We start from the raw sequence: 24,460 nt of genomic DNA on the forward strand, positions 1-24,460 counted from the left end.
CTTAGAGAAAGCATACATGGCTATTAGCATACTGAAGTTAAGAGAGGAGCACTTGGAGCTTTGCAGCAACCCTCACACCTTGTGTGATGACAGAACAAAATCTGATCATGTTCAGCCCGCTCTGATACTGAGGCGTGCCCGTTTGAGAATGCTCAATCAATAGTCAAGCTAAAAAATCAACTTGTTGCTTTCATCTTTTTATTGACAGTATAGCCAGAGCTAGAGAAAGGGTTTACTAGATCCAATCAAACTAATAAACACAATAATTTAATTGTAAAAGGAAACAGTCTACTTGAAAGTTTCAGCAGAAATTGCTAGAGGCAAGGGACTCTTGGCATACAATCTGCTTGTATATAAGAGAAGACGGCACAGAAAGAAAATTGGACAGTCCAGGTATAGATAGTTGAGATTAGGGATTCTGCAGAAAGAAAAGCAGATGTACTGATTGCTCTTTTGAGGTATGAACTCTGAAGAGTAAGACATTAAAAAGGAAAAGTAATTCAACTGGGTAACCAGCCTTAGGCAAAGGGAATAAATATTTGGCAACATTTTAATTTTAGTTGCCAAGCTGATATTGGTTAGCCTAGAAACTTCAAAGTTGCAAAAAGTAACCTTTCCTATTAGATGAAAGGCAGGCTGGATACCCTAGGCAGGCAAAGGTAAGAATGCTGCTGTGTACTGGGCTCCCTCTACCAGCACCAACCACTAGCCCTTGACAGCAGAGTGGATGAGTATCAGGGCTATCCTTAGCATAGGGAAAGGGAGTTATAAGCTGAGAAGAATGAAAAGAATGGAATCACAAGGAGAAGAAAATAGCATAAGAACAAGAAGGAAACATGAAGAACAAGCAGCACTTATAATTTTCAGCCTTTCTCCATTCTTCATGTCTAACAAAGGCAAAATAACTGGGCAGGGACTTCTAAGCCAATGAAGTTGAGTGAAATGATACAACTGTAGACTGACTTGCCAACCACGATGATCAACATGGTTTCATCAACGTTACTGAGGATTTTGTTTCTGCCTCAATATAATGTACCTTCACATACTTTGTCAGTAGAGACATTCAAGTACTCCAGTGACAGTTACGGCAATACTTTAAGGAAGAAATCTATTGATTATAGCCTTGGGAAGCACACAATATGAAAAGGGAGTTCCCCCTGAAGACAAGGATGCAGGCAAATTCAAGCCCTTGAGAACAACAATAGAAAAGATAAAAGATTAAAAAAAAAAAAAAAGATTGAGGATAGTGAGGCAGGCATATCTTCCTCCTTTCACTGAACTAGGGCATGAGGCCTTTAGGCTAATTATTGTTTAAGTGGTGTTAGATAAGCTGTATAAAACATGAAGATGGCAAAGCTTCATTTAACTTTCTCTTTTAGTACTTTAATTTGCTTAAAATCTCAAATGCTTGTGCTTGCAATAACTTCCTAGAAGCAGAAGTAGGTTCCCTTTTATTACCTTAATAAAGCATTCGCCCCTTTGATACAAATGATTTTTGCTGTGCTAACAGCTGAACCAGTGGCACAAAACTGAGATGGTACTTTCTGCAGCAAGGTCCCTGTAAATCAAAATCTGAGCTTTACATAAAAATCTGATTTATAAAAAATACAATACCAAGTACAGTGAGAATGGAGCATGGAGCAGCAGCGCTCCCTGCCAGGGCCATGTGGAAGTGGCTTTTGCTACAGTGCTTGCTTAATGGCACAAGTGAAAAGCTGAATAAGGCAAACACTTGAAGAGGCAGTCTTTTGTAAACTTCTCAGGGTGGGGGGAAATTTCCTCTGTTGGGACAGATGCTGATTTGAGATGGCTAAGATCAAGTGTGACATTTGGCTGCACTTGACACATCACACTACAGATTAAGACAGCTCCTGCTGGCTGAGACCAGTTCACTTGTTTTAGGCAAGAGGTTATCACTGTAGCCTTCTGCCTTTACTGTTACAGTGTGCAGCCTCCAGCTGGTGCCCCCCCATGGAGGAAATCAACTTCAAAATCTTCCTAAGTGAAAAGATACAAAATAAGCTAAGTCATTCAAAAGTTACCTTAGCTTAAAGCTCCTTAAGAACCCTACATTGATTAATAAGCAATTTTGTAAGCGGTGTGTAGCTTGACACAAATGCTTTAACTGGAATATGTATTCCCACCCACTTGGTACTTAATAGTAATAAACTGTAATGACACTTGTAAGACAGACAAATCTTGAGGAATTTTGGCCTCTTCTCATGTCCTCACTTGGAACTTTCCAGCTTTTGTGACATATTTCACTCCTTTAAATGGCTTATATTTCTCCCCATACATGTCCAAGCGGTTTACTTTTAAGCCTGTGTCAAAAACAATAGGTAAAGAAAAGCATAAATGATTATCCTGGTCACACCAACCAGTATAATATTTGTTTAGCAATGAGCTCTACACAGTAAATCTGATAATAACCAGTGCCCCTTCCACCATTTGGAAGCAATGTCCCTTCTACCATTCACAAATTATAGCACTGTGGGGGTATACTTTTAGTTCAGATTCCCATGTGAGCTAGGAATGTCTTTTAAGAATAATTCTACTTTCTGTGAGTATGAACGGCTCTGTTGGTGCTTGAATAAGGGTGAAGAATGAGGTGAATAAGGTGAAGGGAAGCTGTGTGAAATAAGGCGCTCTCCAAAATCATCATACCCGAGAGGGTGGCCCCACAGTACAGTGTGAAAGGCAAACGAGCTCTTGCTCTTTCTAGAGAGGGAATGTCAGTTACCCTTCTAAGTTCCCAATAGTTGACGTCAGCAAAACTCAATTACCTTTAAACACAAGTCAAACTTTTCCTTACCTGAAATAGCAAGCTGCTGGATCTTGAACTGTATGTTGAGGCTTGGATTCTCTTCTGGTTTGGGTGCTCCAGACTGTAAATTTACCAGTCCTTTAAGACTTGGGAGCTTTTGTGGAGTAATTTTTCCTACATCCCATGTTAGTACCTTAAAAAGACATAAAAAACAAAAACAATCTGAATTTATTAAAGACAGATGTACTAAGACAAAAGTTCAAACTTCTGTACAAAATGAAGCACAGTGTCTTGGAAATGAGACCTGGGACTGTCACTGAGTTTTACCAATAATTAGTTCTGTGACTCTGAATGGAGAGTGAGGATAGAGAACCAACATTTGTTGAAATTCCACTTTCGGATATAGCACTATTCTTAGCACTATTCATAAGTTATCTCATAGAAGCCTGTGATGTAGATTTTTGTCTTCATTTACAAATGAGGAAACTAAGGCTCAGAGGTCAAATGACTTGCTCAAGGTCACATGGCTAGTTAGCGACAAGACTGGGATTTTAACCTAAGGTTATCTGATTTCAAATGTTCCTTCCACTATACCACAATCACTGTTTCTCTCTGGGCCTCAGTTTAGAGAAGACTGACTAAATTGGTGTTTCTAAACTTTTAGTTATGGAACCCTTTGTTCAAATGAAATCTTTAGTGTGAAAGCTCAGAAATAGATGAGAAAGTGAAGCTGTCATGGTTGAAGTCGGGGTGAAGGGCCAGGGATCTGCAGCTCCCCCTTGCACTGTTCAGCCCTGTGTGGTCTCTCTGGAGGTTCTTTGAATCCTCAGGACTGGATTAGATGACCTTTAACATTCTATGATTTTATTAAAAAATAAGCCTTTTCATTTATCAGGCAGCTCAATGACTCTTTTGTTGAAAATAATCATATTTTTACCCAAGCAGGAAGTTTAGAGAAAATCATCTTTTACACTTTCTCTGAAAACATGCCTTCTGCTTGAGGCATGTTTATGTAGGATGAGGAAGCAGCTTTCCTGCAAATATCCACTGTGTAATTTAAAAACAATGCTTTTAAATTAAAAAGAAGAGAAGGGTCTTAATGATAAATTTCTACAGAAAAGTTAACAATTAATAGACTAAAATGGTATCTTCTTATACCCATATAATGCTTTTCTCTTTTTCAAAGAGTGGTTAGGTTCACCAGCTCTGCTCCAGCGGCCCAGGGTTTTGCTGGTTTGGATCCTGGCACGGAGCTAGCACTGCTCATCAAGCCATGCTGAGGCAGCGTCCCACATAGCAGAACTAGGAGGACCTACAACTGGAATATACAACTACGTACTGGGGGGCTTTGGGGAGAAGAATAAAAAGAAAAAAAGAAGACTGGCAACAGATGTTATCTCAGGGCAAATCTTTAAAAAAAAAAAAAGCTTTTACATCTTCTTCCTTATTGGAGAGAGAGTGAGTCTCTGGATTATCAATGGATGAGTAAAGGCACATTCTGAAAGAGAACAGAATGAGTCTCACTTTTCTTCTACTCAGCAGCAGATGCAGGATTCCATCCACAGCCAGTGGCAGAAGCACAGCACAGTATGCTCAGGTTTTATTAGAAACTTTAGTTTTAACCAGGACATTAAACCCTTCCCTCTGCCCCCCACCTTCCCAAATCACAAAATAAACATTGCAGAAACACTTGCTCACTCTTGATTTGAGGTGGCTGTACCTTGGTAACTGGATCAAATGTATAGCTGCCTTGTGTTGGTGTCAGGTTCATATTCAGCACAACTTTTGGCATGTGAACTGTCACTGTGACTCCTTCAATAGTTTTTCCCATATTCTGTTTTGGTCCAATTGTAACATCAAATCTGCCACAAGAACTATTCTCCTTAAAGCTAATGCTATGTTTCACATACACTGGTATTGCCACTAGACTAAAAAGAGAAAAAAACAAAAGCACAAAGACACAATTAATGGTATGAGACAGCTCCAGAGGTGGCCTGCACATCTCAGTCCTACCCTGTTTCTAACTCCACTATAGGGTCCCATTCCCCCAGAACTGCAGATTCAGCATCTGCACCAGAGTGAGGGAGCTGAGTACAGCAGTGTTCTGGTGCCACTGTGTTAGGAATTATATAATTCCTGAGCGATAAGTATACAAATCAAGATAGAAGTCTGAAACTTAATTATAGCATAAAAAATTGGGGCAAATAGCCCTAGCTTAAAGAAATGAATTAAGATCCCATGGAAAGATAATTTAAAATTATACAAACTAAATAAAGCAGTTTGTATGTGGTAAGAGCCAAAAAACAATTCCTCTGCTTTTGAGTCCTGTCCTGATGTTACCCAGATATCTTCTGGTACTTTCAAGGGACAAACCAGTTACAGCCGACAACACTAAATCATTCATTTAAACCTCAGTGCAGAGAAGAGTGACTTGAAACCAGTTAGTTGGGGGATGTCCTGGGGAGCTACAGGTACGTCTGTCTCCTTCTGTCAGCCATGATGTCTACAGACCACAGTAAAATTATGGCACTGGTTCATGGTTTTGCCCAGGTTATGCATGGTCCAAAATGCTTGCTCTCAAGTACATATTTTACTATAGTCTCATTTACTACTACTCTAAACTCTTAGATTCAAGGTACGCTGATTATTTTAAACACGTATTTTCACCAGTTCTTCCTGGTCTCCTCGTGAGCCATGGCTAAAGGGAGCAATGATGAATTCAAGTATCCAACTGTCAGCATGAAACAGGGAAAGGTGAGTTCTACCCAACACACTGATATATGATGGCAGATTCTGGTTGAACCATCGACATACTTTTGTGAGCTGACACGATATGATATGAGTCGGAAATTTCCATCTGGAGGAATAAATGACAAAACTCTTTCAGATTCCCAACGCTTGAACCGGATGCAGGGGTGGAAGCTGACATCATCGAGAAGCCTTGGGTTCTGCCAGGAAAGCAGAAGACAGCTGCATTCATAGAATATAACAAATATGGCAACTCTACTCAGATATTATGAGAAATTAATATGCTCCCTAAAGATAAAGCAATCATGTAAGAGTTTGTTATTATAACCACATCAACACATTATAATTTCACAATGTTTAAAGTTTGCAAATATTTCATATACTTACTTAAATTTTAATAACTCTATGAGATAGAAAATGCGAGTAGTATCATTTTCATTTCATGCTTAAAAAAACTGAAGGTCAGGACAAGTTAGTGGCAGAGACAGCACCAGAACTCAGTTCTCTTGATTGTTCTTAGTAGTGTGTCATGCCAAGTCTAAAATGATGCAAAAGATCAATGCCCTTTCTTATCAGCAAAGCAAATAATTCGGTAAAAATGACACTGCAGATTTGCAGAAGCCAGCCAGCTATTTAAGCCACTTCTAACACACTTAGGCAAAAAGCTCTCCTCAGCCTTTCCATAAAGGCCATGCCCATCATGTAAGCTATTGTCTTGGGAACCTGTGCCAGGAATATTTCTGAAATAATCCTTGGCAATCTAAGACACAAACATTTCTCAGTATTTATCACTTCATTTAGTACTTCTTATGTATGAGGCATGCAAGGAGCTTCAGAACTGGAGAACAGAACTTACCATGAAAGAAAGGGAAAGGTCAGGCATTCCAGATAGCTTAATGCAAGCATCAATGACCCCCTGAATTTCTGCAAAGACTGTGGATCCTGACGAAAGAAAGAAAAAGGGTGATAACATTACTGCAATCTGTGTCTTTACTAGAGTTATCACTGTATCTGAAGTAATGGAGATGCCTCTTGGGTGTCAGACATACTGAAGCTTTGCACATCTATTAACAGGTCAGTGGAGAGAGGATCCATTACACCAGTTCAGACAGCTTCTTCACTGAGTGCTATGGTCTGTACCTAACTTTGATTGGAATATGATAATTCTAAGGAAAATCAGACCTGTCTCTATTTTTATAGAGTCAACTTTGTAAGACTGCTGGATATGAAGTTAAAACATTTTTAAACAGAATGTAAAAATGAGGCAAATTTATCATGAGATGGACTAAGCCATATGTTAACCTTCAAGAAATAGAAGCCATTCTTATTTATTCTGTGCAAAATAATTTGGTAATAAAAAAGGCACTCACTGAAGAAAACATATGGCTATAATTCACAGTAGCTCATTTTCACACACTAACTAGCTGTGTGACTTTGAGCAGATTACTTAACCCTTCCGAGCTTCACTTTCCTTATGTGAGGGTTGGACTAGATGTTTTTTTTAAAAAAAATTTATGATTCTAATAGAGTATTGTTTTGTCTGGGGTCTTTACTAGATGTACTGCACATAAAGTAGTAGCAAAAGTATGGTGTATGGTAGATATACAATAAAAGTTAGAATGAATAAATGGCAAGAGGGAAAGGTATATAGTTTAATAATTGGCTTAAAGTAAGCAGCATGAGATCTGACTTGCAAAGGTTTGGCAGATCTCAACTAGTGGTTATGAAAATTATACAGAATCTCCAGGTAAAATAAACAGAGTTTTAAATCATTACAATACAAATGCCTTTTCACTGAAACCATACTGCTGAGCGATTTCGATTTCCTATTCAACTTAGGTCAGCTGAACTGTTTTTTTCCCTAATAAGACCATATGCACACAATTACCTGATTTATCTATAATTGCATCTATTTCTTCAACGACATCAAAATAGGCTTCATTGTTTGTGTACTTTACCCCTGCCCGGCGCCATGGGATGTTGGACAGCTGCCCAGTGGGGAGTGTGTCTCCAACATTACTACTGCCTAGAAACCGGAAAAGGAGAAAGCAAAGCTAATGTATAAAATGGTCGTCAGAAAAGCTATTAACAGAAAAAGAAAAAAAAAATGAATGCTTTAGCTGCTTCTTTAACGTTTCAGTTTTTCTTCATTGAAGTTGTGGATGGTTTCCAGAATTGTCAGAGACATGTCCATACCGACATGGTCAAATTTCTAGAAGACAGAAATAGGCCATGTGATCCTCCATCTGCCAAACCAGTAAAATTCATTTACTTATCTTTTGCTTCCTGTGTGTTAACAGTAACCTAACCTAATTCCAGTGGCTCAATAACAGAATCTTATCCTGTTGCCACTGGTGAAAAAAGAGGCTGACTGTTTCAAAACCTTCTGCCGATAAAATGTCTCCACTGAGAATACAGAGTGATAACTAGGCCCTTTGGTATTCAGCTTAAATTCTATCTACATGAGATGCTGCCAAGCAGGCCTCAGTGGAGTAACTGGATGAAGAACATACTCTGGCCTTTTCCCATTTTAAGGTCAGCCCACCCATATGGCTGTAATATGGCTAATGTTCAATATACGACTAGTTTCGTGGTAAATTGACATAGGTCTAAAAATAGGTCTGGTTGTCCAAAACATATATCCTTGAGCTGTGAAGTATTTAACATTTTGATTAATTTACATTTCCAATTCAAAAGTAGTGCATGCTTAACAACAGCAACATATGGAAAGATCAGAAAAGTGGCTAAAAAAAAATATCTATCTTCCTATTACCAAAATACAACTACCACTAACATTTTGGTATATTTCTTTAAACATTTCCCTCATAAACTAGGTTACATTTATTATTCTTTTCTATTTTGATAATTTTGCTTTTTTCTGATTGTGTTTTAAAATAGAGTTGCAGTCATACTATATATACAATTTTGTAGTCTAATTATGGTTGGGGTTCCTGTCTCCAACCTGTTGACCTCCAGAATTTTCTAAAAACAGTGTTTGCTTTAATCTTCTTGTTCAAAACTTTCAATGTTTCCCTACTGGCTTCATGATAAAAGCTAAACAGTTAGCCTAGCATTCAAGGACTTCCTCAATTTTAACTTTTTAATTTTTCCTCCCACTATTCAACTAAAAAAAAACAGCTAAATGGGTTAATACAACTCAAAGTTTTTTACTTTGTGTGTGTTTTCTCTCACACAGTTCCATCCATCCATGAAGAATGCTCTTATTCTTTCCTCTCTTCCTAAATTCTGTTGATTCTCCAGGGCCCTGCCCCAGGGCCACCAATTACAGTTCAGGAGGAATTACTTCATGTACTGAACTAGTCTCTTGAACTTTCTAAGGTATTGCCTTACTAATCTGTATTATATTTTTTTCACTCTACAGTAACTTTTTTCTGACTATAAGATACGTGTTTATTTTGGAAATTAGCAAGTATAAAGCAAAAATAAAGATAATATGTAGTTCCCTGGCTGGAAATGATCATTGTAAACATTTTAGAACTTTTTTGTCTGTGTGAATATTTATGTACAATTAAGAGTAACTTCTATATTTTTGTGTGTTTTTTTTCCCATTTGATATTACATCATGTGCACTTTCCAGTGTCAGTACATCATCTATAAAATATGGAACTACTTTTCAAAATCTTATCCTGTTACTTACGTATTTTAATTTTTTTCCAGTTTCTCATCCAGAGTGTAAGTTTTAGGAGCATAGGTGCTCCACCTTATCTGTCCTTGAATTTCTCCTTACAATCAGCTTTGCACAGAGGATGAATAAAAAGCTGTTGAATGATCACTTTCTTAAAGGCCTCTCTTGCCCCATTTTTTAGGTCAGTGCACTTGGAGAGGCATTTACAATGGTGGACAGTATAGTTGGAACAGCATATAACATTTCATAGAAATCCTTCTCTAGAAGACTTTAATATTTTCAAAAGAATATTGTCATCTGGAGTACTTAATTTCTAGCTATACTGAAGAATTAAACCAAAATTGGAAGCTTGTAAGACAAGTACAAAGCCCTCATACAACACATGAGATCTCACAAATAGACTAATTTCCTCTCTCTTTTTGTTTTAATACATCTTCTGGATGTATTAAAACAAAGACTTGGAGGAGGCAGTATGTAGTCTGTGGTGGAGAGCCTTAAATTTTCTTTAGTAATTGTGGGGTAGCAGCCTAATGCCAGTTTTAAATGCTATTTTTTTCCCCAGCTTTGTTAAGATATGACTGACACAAAACATTTTGTTAAGTTTAAGGTACAATGTATTGATTTGATACACTTTTATACTGCAAAATGATTACCACTATCGCATTAGTTAACACCTGCATCACATCACATAAAATAATGCTATTTTAAATATTAAAATGCCAGTCTATAAATAGGTTAAATGCTCTTCCAAGTAGCCTCATATATTCCTTTTTATTTTTTCCAGTTTTATTGAGATATAATTTATATATAACATTGTATTAGTTTAAGGTATATAACATAATGATTTGATATATGTATATATTGCAAAATGATACCACAGTAAGTTAACATCCATCACTATATTGGCTTCTTTATGATTAACTGGGATAATTTATTCAGTCTTCTTATTTAGTGCTGATTAACAGTAATAATGCTGTTGTGGTCTTGTAGAAAATCCTCTAATAAAAGAGTAATAACCAAAAGTTCTTTATCACTTAAGACTAGCCTCTTTCCGTGAAAAGAAATATACATCCGTTTTAACATTACCACTAATTTTAACTCCGGAAAAACTGGACCATCTTAATAATCTGCCAGATCATCAGCAACAATGAGTTGTTTATAAAGTTTTCATTGCTCAGTTCCTAAGAGAGTATGTTTTTACCTTACCTGTAATAGAGTTGACGACGGAACGTAGAATTGTTGGTGGTTTAATCAGTTCTTTCAAAATGTTAGATTCAGTAGCCAGTGGAAATCCATTGTCTAACATTTCTTCCAAGAGCTCATATACTATGACCACATTATCCTTAATTGCAGCCTCCGAACACTCACCAAAGTAGTCCTAACAAATATATACATAATATTGCACAATGGAAGGCATAGAGAAAGGCTTGCTAAATACTTTTTGTTCAGAGGGATAAACCTAGAGTAACATAATTCACTGTTTAAGATGAATGTAAAACAGAGGGAAAAACACCTGTCTATAGTTCCATATACTATTCCTCAATAGTTTCTTAATATTTTTACATTGAATTGAATTCCTATTACATGCTATGCCAGAAAGTACAATGAAACATTTAAACCAGAATGTGAAATATAAACTTCATTTGCCCTGATTAGGTACCCCAAACACACAGATAAATTTCAAATTATTTGATATATTCAGCAAGACAAGAGAAAATAATAAAATGTAAACATTAGAAGATTTCATAACCAATAAAAATCCTGAGACCATTCAGAGAACTGTATGTGGAGGGCACTATTGTTTCCTGATGACATAATATGCAATACATATAAAAAATAAGGCTTCCATGACTATGAGATTGTTCTGTTCTTCTAAAACAGTGAATGGAGCAGCCATGTGTGCTACTGTACACCCTCCAAAAAAGAGTTTATGAACTTATGCTTAGTTGAAAAGAAGAGAGAGAGAAACAGACAACATAATAAAAGCTGGGTAATAAAAAAATATAATCATGTGTCCCACCTCCAACTAACTTGGATAATTTAAGATCAAAAGATCTGATGAATAACCAACCTGAAAAGTGTCAGCAACTCGATGTAGGAACTCAATTACAAAGAGAGGTGGCACTTCAGTCTGTATGACGGACACAAAAAAGAGCTTATCCCGGTAGATGCTGATGAGGTAGTGATGAGGTGTTGAAATGACAGGTGGTACATTTTCAACATCAGCAGCTTTCTCTTGAGCTTCAAAGAAATAATCACAAACAGATTGGCTCACAACGCTCTTCCAGTGCTTCTCCAGAAATATGTCACCAGAACAGTTTATGAGAAATAGACTGTGGATCATTTTCTGGGGGAAAAAAAGCTTAAATTTAGTATATATCAAAAAGTACCCTTGTATTATCCTGACACCAAAACCAGACAAAAGCAATACAAGAAACTACAGACCAATATCACTTAAGGATATAGAGGCAAAAATCCTCAACAAAATACTAGCAAACTGAATCCAGCAATATGTAAAAAAGATAATACACCCTGATCAAGTGAAATTTATTCCAAGAATGCAAGGTTGGCTCAACATATGAAAATCAATCAATATAATTTTCATAAAATTCAACACAATTTTCATAAAATACAAGACAAAAAGCATAATTTCAAAAGGTGCAGAGAAATCATTTGACAAAATCAAACACCCTTTTATGATAAAAACCCTTAACAAACAAGGAATAGAAAGAAACTTCTTTAACCAGATAAAGAGCATGTATGAAAATCCCTAGCTAACATCTTATTTAATGGTTAAAGACCAAAAGCTTTCCCCTTAATATCAAGAACAATGATATCTACTCTCATGACTTCTACTCAGTATGATAGAATCTAGCCAGGGCAATTAGACAAGAAAATGGAACAAAAGGCTTCCAAATTGGAAAGGAAGAAGTAAAACTATCACACACATACATACACACAAACTATTACGACAAATAAATGAGCAGCAAGGTTGCAGGATACAAGATTAATATAAAAAATCAATTGTGTTTCTATACATTAGCAATGAATAGTCTGAAAATGAAACTGAGAAAACAATTCCATTTACAAGAGCATCAAAAGGATAAAAGTACTCAGGATTAAATTTAACAAAAGAAGTGAAAGACTTGTACATTGAATTTTATAGAACATCACTGAAAGAATTAGAAAGACCTAATAAATGGTAAGACATTTCATGTTTATGGATTGGAAGACTTAATATTGTTGAGATGGCAATACTCTCCCAATTGATCTATAGATTCAATGCAACCTCTATTAAAATGCCTATTTTGTCTGATATAAGTATTGCTACCCCAGCTGTCTTTTCTTTTCCGTTTGCATGGAGTATCTTTTTCCATGCCTTCACTTTCAGTTTGTGAGTGTCTTTAGATCTGAAGTATGTCTCTTGTATGCAACATATATATGGGTCTTATTTATTTATTTTTTTTAAAGATTTTATTTTTTCCTTTTTTCTCCCCAAAGCCCCCTGGTACATAGTTGTGTATTCTTCGTTGTGGGTTCCTCTAGTTGTGGCACGTGGGATGCTGCCTCAGCATGGTCTGACGAGCAGTGCCATGTCCGCGCCCAGGATTCGAACCGACGAAACACTGGGCCGCCTGCAGCGGAGCACACGAACTTAACCACTCGGCCACGGGGCCAGCCCCTATGGGTCTTATTTTTTTATCCAAATATGTGGAGATTAATCAAAATGCTACTGAACAATGATTGGGTCAATGAAGAAATCAAAGGAGAAATCAAAAAATACCTGGAGACAAATGAAAATTAAAATACTACATGCCAAAATCTATGGGATACAGCAAAAGCAGTTCTAAAAAGGAAGTTTATAGCAATACAGGCGTACCTCAACAAACAAGAAAAACCTCAAATAACAATCTAACAGTGCATCTAAAGGGACTGGAAAAAGAAGAACAAACAAACCCCCAAATCAGAAGGAAGGAAGGAAAGAAATAACAAAAATCAGAGCAGAAATAAAATGAAATAGACTAAAAAAAAAATCGATGAAGCCAAGAGCTCGTTCTTTGAAAAGATAAACAAAATTGACAAACTTTTAGCTCGACTCACCAAGAACAAAAGAGAGAAGGGACAAATAAATAAAATCAGAAATGAAAGAGGAGAAATTGTAATGGACACCTCAAAAATACAAAAGATTATAAGAGAATAATACAAATATATAAGAGAATATGCCAACAAACTGGATAATCCAGAAGAAATGGATAAATTCTTAGAATCATACAACCTTCCAAAATTGAATCAAGAAGAAATAAAGAATTTGAATAGACCAATCATCAGTAAGGAGACTGAAACAGTACTCAAAAATCGCCCAAAAAAGAAAAGTTCAGGACCAGATGGCTTCCCTGGGGAATCCAACCAAACATTCAAAGAAGACTTAATATATATCCTTCTCAAACTCTTCCAAAAAATTGAAGAGGAGAGGAAGCTTCCTAGTCATTCTACAAAGCCAACATTACTCTGATAACAAAACCAGAGAAAAACAACACACAAAAAAGAAAACTACAGGCCAGTATCACTGATAAACATCAATGCAAAAATCCTCAACAAAATACTAGCAAATTGCATACTAGCAAAATGAATCCTCAAATTTATATAGAACTACAAAAGACCCTGAATAGCCAAAGCAATCCTGAGAAAAAAGAACAAAGCTGGAGGTATCACATTCCCTTATTTCAAAATATACTACAAAGCTATAGTAACCAAAACATCATGGTACTGGCAGAAAAACAGACACAAAGATCACCAGAACAGAATTGAGAGCCCAGAAATAAACCCACACATTTGTGGACAGCTAATATTCAACAAGTGAGTCAAGAGCATACGATGGTGAAAGGAAAGTCTCTTCAATAAACAGTGTTGGGAAAACTGGGAGCCACATGCAAAAGAATGAAAGTAGACCATTATCTTGCACCATACACAAAAATTAACTAAAAATGGATTAAAGTCTTCAATGTAAGAGCTGGAACCATGAAAATTCTAGAAGAAAAAACAGGTAGTATGCTCTTCAACATCAGTCTTAGCAGCATATTTTCAAGTACCATGTCTGACTGGGCAAAGGAAACAACAGAAAAAATAAACAAATAATTACATCAAACTAAAAGGCTTCTGCACAGCAAAGGAAACTATGAACAAAATGAAAAGACAACCTAACAATTGGGAGAAGATATTTGCAAACCATATATCTGATAAGGGTTAATGTCCAAAATATACAAAGAACTCACTACATCTTAACAACAAAATCTAAAAACCCAATTAAAACATGGGCAAAAGATCTGAACAGACATTTTTCCAAAGAAGACATACACATTGCCAACAGGCACATGAAAAGATGTTCAGCATCTTTTCTATTAGGGAACAACAGTAACTATCAGGGAAATGCAAATCAAAACTACAATGAGATATCACCTCACTCCTGTCAAAATGGCTATGATTAACAAGACAAGAAACAATAAGTGTTGGAGAGGATATGGAGAGAAGGGAACACTCACACACCGCTGGTCGGAGTGCAAACTGATGTAGCCACTGTGGAAAATAGCATGGAGATTCCTCAAAATATTTAAGAATAGAACTACCATATGATCCAGCTATTTTACTGCTGGGTATTTATGCAAAGAGCATCAAAACACAAATACATAAAGATACATGCACCCCTATGTTCATGGAAGCATTATTCACAATAACCAAGACTTGGAAGAAACCTTGGTGCCCATCAAGGGATGAATGGATAAAGATGTGGTATATGTACTCAATGGAATAATACTCAGCCATAAGAAATCTGGCCATAACGAAATCCGGCCACTTGTGACAACATGGATGGAACTTGCAGGTGTTACGCTAAGTGAAATAAGTCAAAAAGAGAAAGTTGAATACCATATGATCTCACACATAAGTAGTAGATAAAAACACCACCAAAGAAACACACAGAAACAGAGACTGGATTAGTGGTTACCAGAGGGGAAGTGGGGAGGGGGAAGGGTGAAAGCAGTGATTAGGCACATGTATGTGGTGATAGACTGTAATTAGTCTTCGGGGGGTGAATCTACAGAGAAATCGAAATATAATGATGTACACCTGAAATTTATATAATGTTATAAACCAATGCTACCACAATAATAAATAAATAAATAAACAGGAAGTATAAAAAAACAACCCACAGAATGAGAAAATATTTGCAAGCCATCTATCTTACACAGGACTATTATAAAGAACACTTACAACTCAATTAAAAAAAAGACAAATAACACAATTAAAAAAATGAGCAAAAAACAGGACATCCCAAAGAAGATATATACAGAAATGGCCAATAAGCACAACAACTCAAATCTTTATTAAGAGTACAATTGAAAAATAAACTGTAGTGTATTATAAAATGAAATATTAGGTAGCAATGAAAATGAATAAACCATGGCCATATGAAACAAAATATGGATGAATCTCACAAACACAATATTGAACAAAGTCAGACCCAAAAGGATTCATACATATGATTCTGTTTATGTGAAGTTCCAGAACAGGCAAAAAATAATCTATGGTTTGAGAAATCAAATGGTTTCTTTTATGGAGGGGAGTGTGGGTAGTGAGGAGAACAGCATGGGGGTGGTCTTCTAAGGTGCTGGTAATGTTTTATTTCTTGATCTAGATGATGGTTACAAGTTGCGTTCATTTTGTGATAATTCATTGGGCTTTATGTTACGACTTGTACACTTTTCTGAGTGTTAGTAATGCTTCAAATAAAAACTTCATTGTCTTTGCAATATGGGGGACAGTGGGAAAATGTCTATTACCTTAACTTGTTCCTTTCTTTTATATGGATAACATCAGTATTAGGCGTTTAGTGGTCTATTCATTCAAAATTATACTACTGTATAGTAAATGTAGCGTAAGGAGAAAGAATTTACAATCTATGAATACAGTTTCTATTCATGAAGATAAATTCCAAAGAGGAAAGACTTTCCAGAATGGATTCATCCAATTCTGTTCATACAGAAAATAATGACATCAACCTGATCAGTTTTTTCAGAGGAAGTAATTTCATTTATTTATTTATTTATTTAGAGGAAGATTAGCCCTGAGCTAACATCCACCACCAATCCTCCTCGTTTTGATGAGGAAGGAAGCTTGGCCCTGAGCTAACATCTGTGCCCATCTTCCTTTATTTTCTATGTGGGATGCCTGCCACAACATGGCTTGATAAGCAGTGCATAGGTCGTTGCCTGGGATCCGAACTGGCAAACTCCAGACTGCTGAAGCAGAACACAGGAACTTAACTGCTGTGCCACCAGGCCGACCCCAAGGAAGTCATTTATTTTATGAAAGCAGCTGACATTTAAAGACTATCTCGTGATGATTTCCCCTTCCCATTTGATACATGTTCAAGAGTTATCAAGTAAATAATACTAATTACTAAGATGTGTTTTAGTAATTACTGTATTAATAAAACATAAACTCTGTTAATAGTTTAGAGTTCCTGCTTATTAGAAACAAAAAAATATTTCTTTGTTCAAAGCCATCTCCACTTAGCCCAGCAATCAATTTGAGTTGGCAGCAATAAACCGTGATACCTCAGGCTTTGGACCTACTAAATTTTTCCAGATCAATATCTGAAACCTGCTAAATTTTTCTACTTTATCTAACCAAATATGTTGTTTAGTATGTCTGCTTTGTGTCAGTCTTATATTTCTGTATGGGTGATAAAACAGTGCCATTGGAATAAGTGGACTTGCTATATAGAACCTACTTACTCTAACCATAACTTCTGCTGATACACTTTTATTTTTTAAATGAAATAGGAATATCTAGTGATAGGATCTGCAACTAAATTTGCATTATGACTCCTTTTCTTGGAATAAAATCTTCATCTGAAATATAAAGTGTGGTGTAAAGTGGAACACTGTAATTGACTCAGTGAGATTCAGATTTGAGCACTTCAGGTGAGCCAGCAAAGAATATGGCATCCTTTGCAAAAATTAACTTTCAGCTCCATTCAAAATGAATTAATAAATTCAAAATAAATGAATATATAAAATGTATTGAGTACTTACTGTGGGCCATATACTATGCAATGCACTTTACCTACATTAATTTTCACAACTCAATGCTATAAATACTGCTTTTATTCTCCATTTTACAGATAACACAATAAAATCTCACAAATGTTTAAGTCAATTATCTAAGATCATACAATAAGTATCAGAGCTAGGATTCAAACCCAGATCCAATTGAATTCTGAGCCTCTGTTCTTACCTTCCTCCAGAGAGTAATTATTAGGAATACACTCTAATGCAGCAGTGTCCAATAGGATTTCCTGCAATGTGGACATGTCCCGTATCTGTGCTGTCCAATATAGTAGCCACTAATCAGATGTAGCTATTTAGCACTTGAAATGTGGCAAATGCAACTGATGTACTGAAGTTTAAATTTAAATTTAAATAACTACATGTAGCTAGTAGTTACCATATGGGACTGGGCAGCAAATGTCCTGTTTGAGCTACTTATTTATGAGGAAGAGCTGAAGAATATGCTTCTTGTTTAGTCAGAAGTCAAAATGTGTTCTAATAGATTATTTAGAGTAGAAGTTATATTTAAAGGAGCTGACATAGGTTATCTTCTTAAACCATTCATCCTATAGAAAGTATAGTTCATGTGGATCTGTGGTACTCCACTGTCACAATATACCCTAAAAGAGCTGCTTATTCTTGAAGCAAGTGACTTGGTAGTTTATTTATTTTAGGAGCCAGATTCCTACTCATCCTCTTAAGCTGGTGAAAAAGTCTCTCCAGGAAAAGTTTCCACCAAAGTTCTTTTCACTGGCAGTAGTTCAGGTCTCAGAAGAATACAGTAAGTTAAACCAGCCATCTGGATTTACTGTTGTTATCCTTAGTGCTGAGATGAAAGCGTACACTTGTTGTTCTCAACAGTGCTTAGCTTTAAAACCCATCTTAACATTCTATTATAGGAAAATAGAGCTTATTTCTTCTATCCATATTGTAACCAAGGGCCTAATGCATACAACAATTATATAAATACCATATGCAGCAGTGTAAAATTGCCTGTTTCTTTAGCTACTTATCCTTTTAGTACCTGCAGTTACTTCTTTCATTATTTTAATAAACTTTCTGGGAAAGCAACACATTCACCACCACAACCATCTTTTTGTTCTTAGTGACTTTTGAGTCAGAAAGCAGAATTCTCCCAGCTTATTTTAAAGCCACTTGAGAAGCTGTGTTCAGAGGTAGTTTCATCAAAGATTTGACTGCAGTTTAAATACTTCATAAATCCTCTTTACCAAATGTTGAACACACTCATCCTGATGATTCATAAGCAATGCAATTACAATAGTCAAAATATTCTTGGAAGATAGTGTCTAAAAAGGAAAATGTATTCCTTCTATATGTAACAGAATAGAAGCATAGAAGGGCCTATATCCAAGGCGAGAGAATGAGACCAGAAAAGAATCTAGCTCCTCTAATTCTTAGCGAATATTTTGACCATTTATTCATTCAACAAGTAGTTTTGAATATTTTTTATACATTAAACAATTGGGATACAAGGGTGAACAAAAATAGAGTCCCTAAACTCACAGCATTTAGAGTTCACCAAAGAAGGCACCCAAGTTAATTCAGTAAAGACGTAATTCTTATTATGATAGGGGAAACACAGTGTGCTACAGAAATTCATAAGGCTTCGACGTGAGAGAGAACACAAGACAAAGAAATCCATGACAGATGTAGCAATTTTAGAAGGCAGAGGGAAGTGTTGAGATGAGACTGGAGAAGGAGATAAGCAGAGGTTGGTTCACTTTATTCTCAGAAAGAAGCCAAGTTGGAGACAGATTTGTGAGTAATAATGATTGCTTGTTAACAGGAATTGTAACTATAAGAAGAATATAACTACAAAGAGAGAATGTACATAGTAGAAGGAACTCCAACATTTGAGTAGCAGCTGAGTCAATAAAGTGGGCCTAAAAAAAACCTAAGAAGATGTGGCTGAAGAGGGATAAGAAAAAAAGGGGAGAGTAATGGTTTTTAGTAACTAAAGTGTGTTAGTGTGTTTCCAGAAGAACAAAGTAGTAAACATTTTGAATGCACAAAGAGTTCAAGCTACAAGAAGAACTGAAAATGACATTGATTTAACAGTGTGTTTCAATTTTCTTTCATTATTGGCTGCTAAGGGGCCTTTTCAGACTCCCCTTCATTCACGCCCCTCCCCCATAAATTTTTTTTTTTTGAGGAAGATTGGCCCTGAGCTAACATCCGGGCCCATCTTCCTCTACTTTATATGTGGGACGCCTACCACAGCATGGCTTGCCAAGCGGTGCCATGTCTGCACGCGGGATCCGAACCGGCGAACCCTGGGCTGCCGAAGCAGAATGTGCCAACTTAACCGCTGCGCCATCAGGCCGGCCCTCCCCCATAAAATTTTAATACCACCAAATATATATCTGTATATCTCTTTATGTATTGTAAACATATCTGTGCTTTATACATAAAGACAGTATATATATTTTTTTGCCTCACAGGAAGCAATATTTGTCCCTACTGAGAATGTATGATTTAACACATAGAGGACATTGGTGATCTTAGTAAAAGTATTTTAGTAGTAGTTCAGTGGAATGATGGAAACAAGATATACTGCAGTGGGCTGAGAAATAAATAACAAGAAGTGGGGAAAACAGACATAAGGAGAGTAGATGATACATTCAAGAACTCTAGCTGTGAAGGGAATGAAAAGACAGGAAAATAAATGGGAGTGGTTAATAAAGGAAGAATATTTTTAAATGCTGAAAGAAAGGTGTGAGTAAAGGGGGAAAGGCTAATGATGTAGGAGAGAGGGAATAACTGAAAAAAAAAAAAAAAACCCAAAAAAAGACCCTCAGAAGGTAGAAGAGGACGGTATTGGGAGACTAGGTGAAAGAAGGATTTGCCTTCCCTAAGGTGAAGAGACACTTTTTCCTCTTTAAAGGGAAGAAGGGTTGTGTTATTTGGTTGCAGGAAGATGAAGGCTTCTATTTTCTCTGTGTGATAGGAGAGAGAATTCCTTTTCTCTACAAATACCATTGGCTACTCATGAATTAAGATATTATTGAGCTCTTTAAAAATATCTGGTCTGCAAGGAACTCCAGTAGTATATTATGTTGAATGTTTAGAAATATTGTAAAAATCCTAACATTCAGGAAGAAAAGTTAACCTTATTGTAAAGAGAACTTTCCTACTAAAGATATGCAAGTTTCAGGTAATTCTTCATTCACTTCATTCCTCCAGTTTTCCTATGGTTTCAACTGAAAGTGTTCTCCTTTCTTTTCAAAACCAATCCACCCACACCCTTCCCTTTCTTCCTGGGTATTCTTTTTCTTGGATCTTTAATCTTATACATTGGTTACCTGTTTTCTGCACCAAAACATAATGCGTCTCGTGTTTAACTTTAAGAAAAACTCCAAACCTCTTAGAGACCTTGCCATTCTCAAAAATCTTTTGCTTCATGCTCCAGATGAAGAATTAAGGCTTCACTTGCAGCCTCTCCTCTCAGTAATCTACTGTACTTAAAGCAGCTCTCTCAAGTGACCCAATGATTCCTAATCATGGAATCTAACGAACTATTCTCAGACTTCAACTTCCTCCTTTGACCCTCGCAGCATTTCATGTAACCGATAACTTTCCCCCAAACAAAACAAACACTTCTTATCCGATTATATGAAACTTTACCTGTTTTGGTTCGCACCTTGAAAGTTTCTTTCCGGCTTACTTCCCAGGCTTGTTTTAAAAAAATCTTTCTAACATCTCCACTTAAACCACGGTTTCAAACTTGATATATCCCAATTTTATAGTGGCACCATCTTCTTAATCATGTAGGCTATAAGCTTCAGCTGCAGGTTCAACCCAAATCCACCAAATCCAGCCAGCCAGATCACTCATCACTTTTCCATACTTACTGCCACCTCCTCAGTTTAGATTCCCGTCACCTCTCTTCTAAGAGTTGCAACACCCTCTTCACTGTATTCCCCACCCCAGGCTGATCCAGGCGCCACCCTCTAAGAGGACGTCCGCTCAGGTCAGTCAGGGGTTTTGTCCTCCAAAGCAGAAGCCTGGGGCTGAGGTCCGAGTCGTCGGTGCTCCAGCTCACTGTGGGTGACAAGACTTTTTCCTGTGCCAGAGCACGGACAGGGACCCCAAACAGCTCGAACCTCTTGGGCCTGGGGCCTGAGAACACTGGGTTCCAGGAGTACCGCTCCCTTCCGGCCCTGCTGGCAAGAAAGCCCGGAGGGCCGGGAGGGAAAAGCGGGCCCGGCACACAGCACCACAGACGCTCCTACAGCCCAGGTTGGAATTCGGAGCCCCAGCTACTCAGCTTACTCCTCAGTTTTCGAGCTGTCCCCTGTCCGCAGTCTCCCCGCCCCTCACACTCACCCCAAGACCTGGGCCTGTCAGTGATTCGGCGCCGGGTCCTCTCCGGACGGAGGCTGAGGCAGCTGAGAAGGCCGTGAGGACCCCGCAGTTGGAGTGCCCAGTAGATTGCCTTACCGACAGCTTGAAAGAAACCACCTCGCTCTACAGTGCTGAAAAGATTAAATAAGCGGGAAGACGATGATTGAGAAGAAAGATGTCTCTAGAGGTTTAAGATCTAAATCTTCTAGATCACCCAGAATCTAGAGGAATTGGGGATTTCTCACCATTTGGACTCAGGCGCTCTCATGCGCAGCCTAACTCAGTCTGGGGTCCTCCTACAGTCGGGTGGGCGGGATCAGGAAGGGGCTATGTTTTAGCCAATGAGTGCGGCCGACGGGTAGAGCCAGGGGCTGTGTGTGGGAGAGGCACCGACTGAGAAGAGTCGGGAGGGGCGGGGTTCGGAGGAAAGGAGGTGGTGATGTGAGGAGGGTGTGAGGCCAGAGGGGTAGGGTGCACGAAGATGGCAGCAGCTGAGGAGGAGCGGAAGCCCAAAAAGCTGAAGGCGGAGGCGCCGCGAGCGCTGAGGTGAGCGCTACCCGACGTAAGGTGGAGGGTGACGGCATCTGCCGCTAACCAGGACCCACGTGGGGTTGCGCGGCCCCGGTGCTGGGTGGTGCCTTCGCTGCCGGCCTGGGGCCAACAAGTAGGACCGGCTGCTCTGAGAGCTCCCCGCATGGCTGCGAGCCCCCTCGCCCGGTGCCCGCCCAGTTTGGCCGAATCGCCGCCTGCTCCGGAGCCCTTCGGGCCGCCTTTGGCCAATCAGAGCGTCAGCCGAGGCGCGGACCGGGAGGTGGGGGTAGCCCAAGCCGGCTGTGGCCAGGCTGCGGGCGCCACGTGGGAGCCCCCACTGGCTGGGCTGGTGCGGCTCGTGAGGACGAGATTGGACCAGAGCAGAGTGATACGCTGCCGCTGCCTCTTCCCTGGGGGATAACGAGGAGGGTGCCGAGCTACCGCTCTACGCTGAGGCAAAGAGAGGATTCTTGGAGATTTTTCATAAAGGTGTCCCAGAAGGGCGATTTGACCTTCATTTTCGTATATACCCTGAAAGCTGGCATCTTTGAAGACCCTCTACCAGGGACCTAGACCCGTCCTCCGAGACCTAGACCCGGCCTCCGAGGCTTTGCGGGGGCGGCCTCTGGTTGAATGGTAGGAAAGGTTGGTTTTTCTTGGCACGTTTTGGCAGCAATGGAGACACTTCTGCCACTACCACCTGCCTCACGTGATTTATGTGGCAACTTTTACTTATAAAAAGTTGTTTGCTAAAATATTCCTTCCTAATAAGTGTAATGTGCAGCGTGCGCAGTCCTTGATGATTTTGAAATGTTCCTTGGGAGGCAGTGGTTTTCCTTTCTAAAAATAGACATATCAAACTGATTTAAAACTGTTAGGACATTCCTGATTATAGAAGAGAAATCTCATTTCTTCCAGCATCGCCCTTCTTGTTCTCCAAAAGAACGAATCATTCATAATTGAAAAGAAAAGGTCACTTAGGGGCCTGGTGGTATGTTCATGCTGTTTTGAATTGATGGTGACCAGTGCCTTTAATGTATTTGTACTACGTACGTACTTTATATGAAGAAAATAAACTTTTTTTTTTTTTTTTTTTTTTTACAACTCAAGATGTTCTGTTTTTATTTTAAGCTTTCAAACTGTGGAGTAAAGCAAGGGCTTTTGAATCAGACCCACCTGGTTTCAAGGCATGTGCTCTCCGTTCTGGGCCCATTATTAGAGTATTTCTGTAAAAGGCACCTCCTTCATAAAGTTCCTCTACTGAATTGGAAGACAGATGCACGTTTTCCCTACTAAACATACAGCCTTAGATTTTCCCTTATGCTAATCCGTTTTCAAAGTGCTTTCCTGTTTTACAGATGAGGAAATTGAAGCCCAAATGACACAATTAGATAAGAAACTGAAATAATCCAGAGCATATGGGTGCAAGTTCATTGTTGTTTGACTCTATTATTCCTACTTTTATGCAACAACCCAAGATACACTTTTCTCCTCCTATGAATCCTTAAAAATAATGAGAAATAATACTGTTTAATACTTAAGTAAGTATCTGCTAGGCATTGTTTCAACACTTTATCTATTTTAACTCATTCTCTCCCACAACAACCTTGCAAGGTAGATACTATAATCTCGGTTTTACCAAGGAGGAAACAGATATAGAGAGGTTAAGTAACTTGATCAGGGTCACCTATCTAGTAAGTGATAGGGTTGGGATTTTAATCCAAGTAGTCTGATTCCAAGTCTGCTCTTAATTACTATGCTATATTTATTGACTGGAAGCAATTTATCCAAAAACCCTAGTGAACTATTAACTCAGTTTTTGTTTCTCTACTTTTGCTTCTTTTTTTTGTTAGTGTACCTAACTTTTTATGTTGTTGCAATATATGGGCATATGATACATAATAATCTTTTTTTTTTTTTTTAAGATTGGCACCTGGGCTAACAACTGTTGCCAATCTTTTTTTTTTTCCCTCTGCTTTATCTCCCCAATCCCCCTCCCCCCCCCGACACACAATTGTATATCTAAGTTGCACCTCATTCTAGTTGTGGGATGTGGGACGCTGCCTCAACATGGCCTGATGAGTGGTGCCATGTCCGCCCAGGATTCAAACCCTGGGCCACCGCAGTGGAGCGCGTGAGCTTAACCACTCAGCCATGGAGCCGGCCCCAATAATCTTAAATACATATAAAGCATTTTATATGTCATTAGTGTAACTTAAAATTTATGAAAGTCCTTAGGCAACTACAACCCATTTTATACACTTTCTACTTACTGCGATCTGTAGACATGAAGTGAAA

General features: G+C 38.1%; 2 protein-coding genes and 1 pseudogene across 11 annotated transcripts in view; 1 reads left to right on the forward strand and 2 right to left on the reverse strand.

Annotated features, from left to right (window-relative positions):
* Positions 1-181: 181 nt before the first annotated feature.
* On the reverse strand, positions 182-22,011 carry AP3M1 (adaptor related protein complex 3 subunit mu 1). Of its 6 annotated transcripts, none has more exons than XM_023625238.2 (11): positions 21,877-21,935; positions 21,614-21,762; positions 21,139-21,328; positions 11,230-11,505; positions 10,365-10,536; positions 7,401-7,538; positions 6,369-6,454; positions 5,579-5,712; positions 4,485-4,692; positions 2,813-2,957; positions 182-2,321 (listed from the first exon to the last, which is right to left on the reverse strand). In XM_023625238.2, exons 4-11 carry the CDS (start codon positions 11,500-11,502, stop codon positions 2,221-2,223), a joined length of 1,257 nt encoding a protein of 418 aa, XP_023481006.1. In that variant the 5' UTR covers positions 11,503-11,505; positions 21,139-21,328; positions 21,614-21,762; positions 21,877-21,935; the 3' UTR covers positions 182-2,220. The 6 variants fall into 6 exon arrangements, with proteins under 6 accessions (XP_023481006.1, XP_070083734.1, XP_014588514.1 ...); XM_070227633.1 differs by having other exon boundaries at positions 20,928-21,328; positions 21,877-21,918; XM_014733028.3 differs by lacking the exon at positions 21,139-21,328 and having other exon boundaries at positions 11,230-11,399; positions 21,877-22,011.
* On the reverse strand, positions 8,639-8,757 carry LOC138919473 (U6atac minor spliceosomal RNA; annotated as a pseudogene).
* Positions 21,950-24,460, forward strand: part of ADK (adenosine kinase) — a 523,666-nt gene continuing 521,155 nt past the window's right edge. For 2 of the 5 annotated variants that reach the window (XM_070227663.1, XM_070227653.1), the window contains exon 1: positions 22,042-22,177. Coding sequence is in view for 1 of the 5 variants with exons in the window: in XM_023625334.2 (XP_023481102.1) it covers positions 22,113-22,177 (65 nt within the window). In the remaining 4 variants the exon portion in view is untranslated. Of the gene's footprint in view, positions 22,808-24,460 lie in introns of all 5 variants that reach the window. The other 3 variants (XM_023625334.2, XM_070227664.1, XM_070227667.1) reach the window with 3 other exon arrangements.

Source organism: Equus caballus, chromosome 1 (genome assembly GCF_041296265.1).
Source record: "Equus caballus isolate H_3958 breed thoroughbred chromosome 1, TB-T2T, whole genome shotgun sequence".
Lineage (NCBI taxonomy): Eukaryota > Metazoa > Chordata > Mammalia > Perissodactyla > Equidae > Equus > Equus caballus.

Coding starts and splice junctions, on each gene's coding strand:
- AP3M1 (XM_014733028.3), bottom strand. CDS start 21,899: ATGAGAGCGCCTGAGTCCAAATG. Junction 7,539..10,364: donor CGTCGTCAACTCTATTACAG/GTAAGGTAAAAA, acceptor TCCGGTTTCTAG/GCAGTAGTAATGTTGGAGAC. Junction 6,455..7,400: donor TGCAATTATAGATAAATCAG/GTAATTGTGTGC, acceptor TTCTTTCGTCAG/GATCCACAGTCTTTGCAGAA.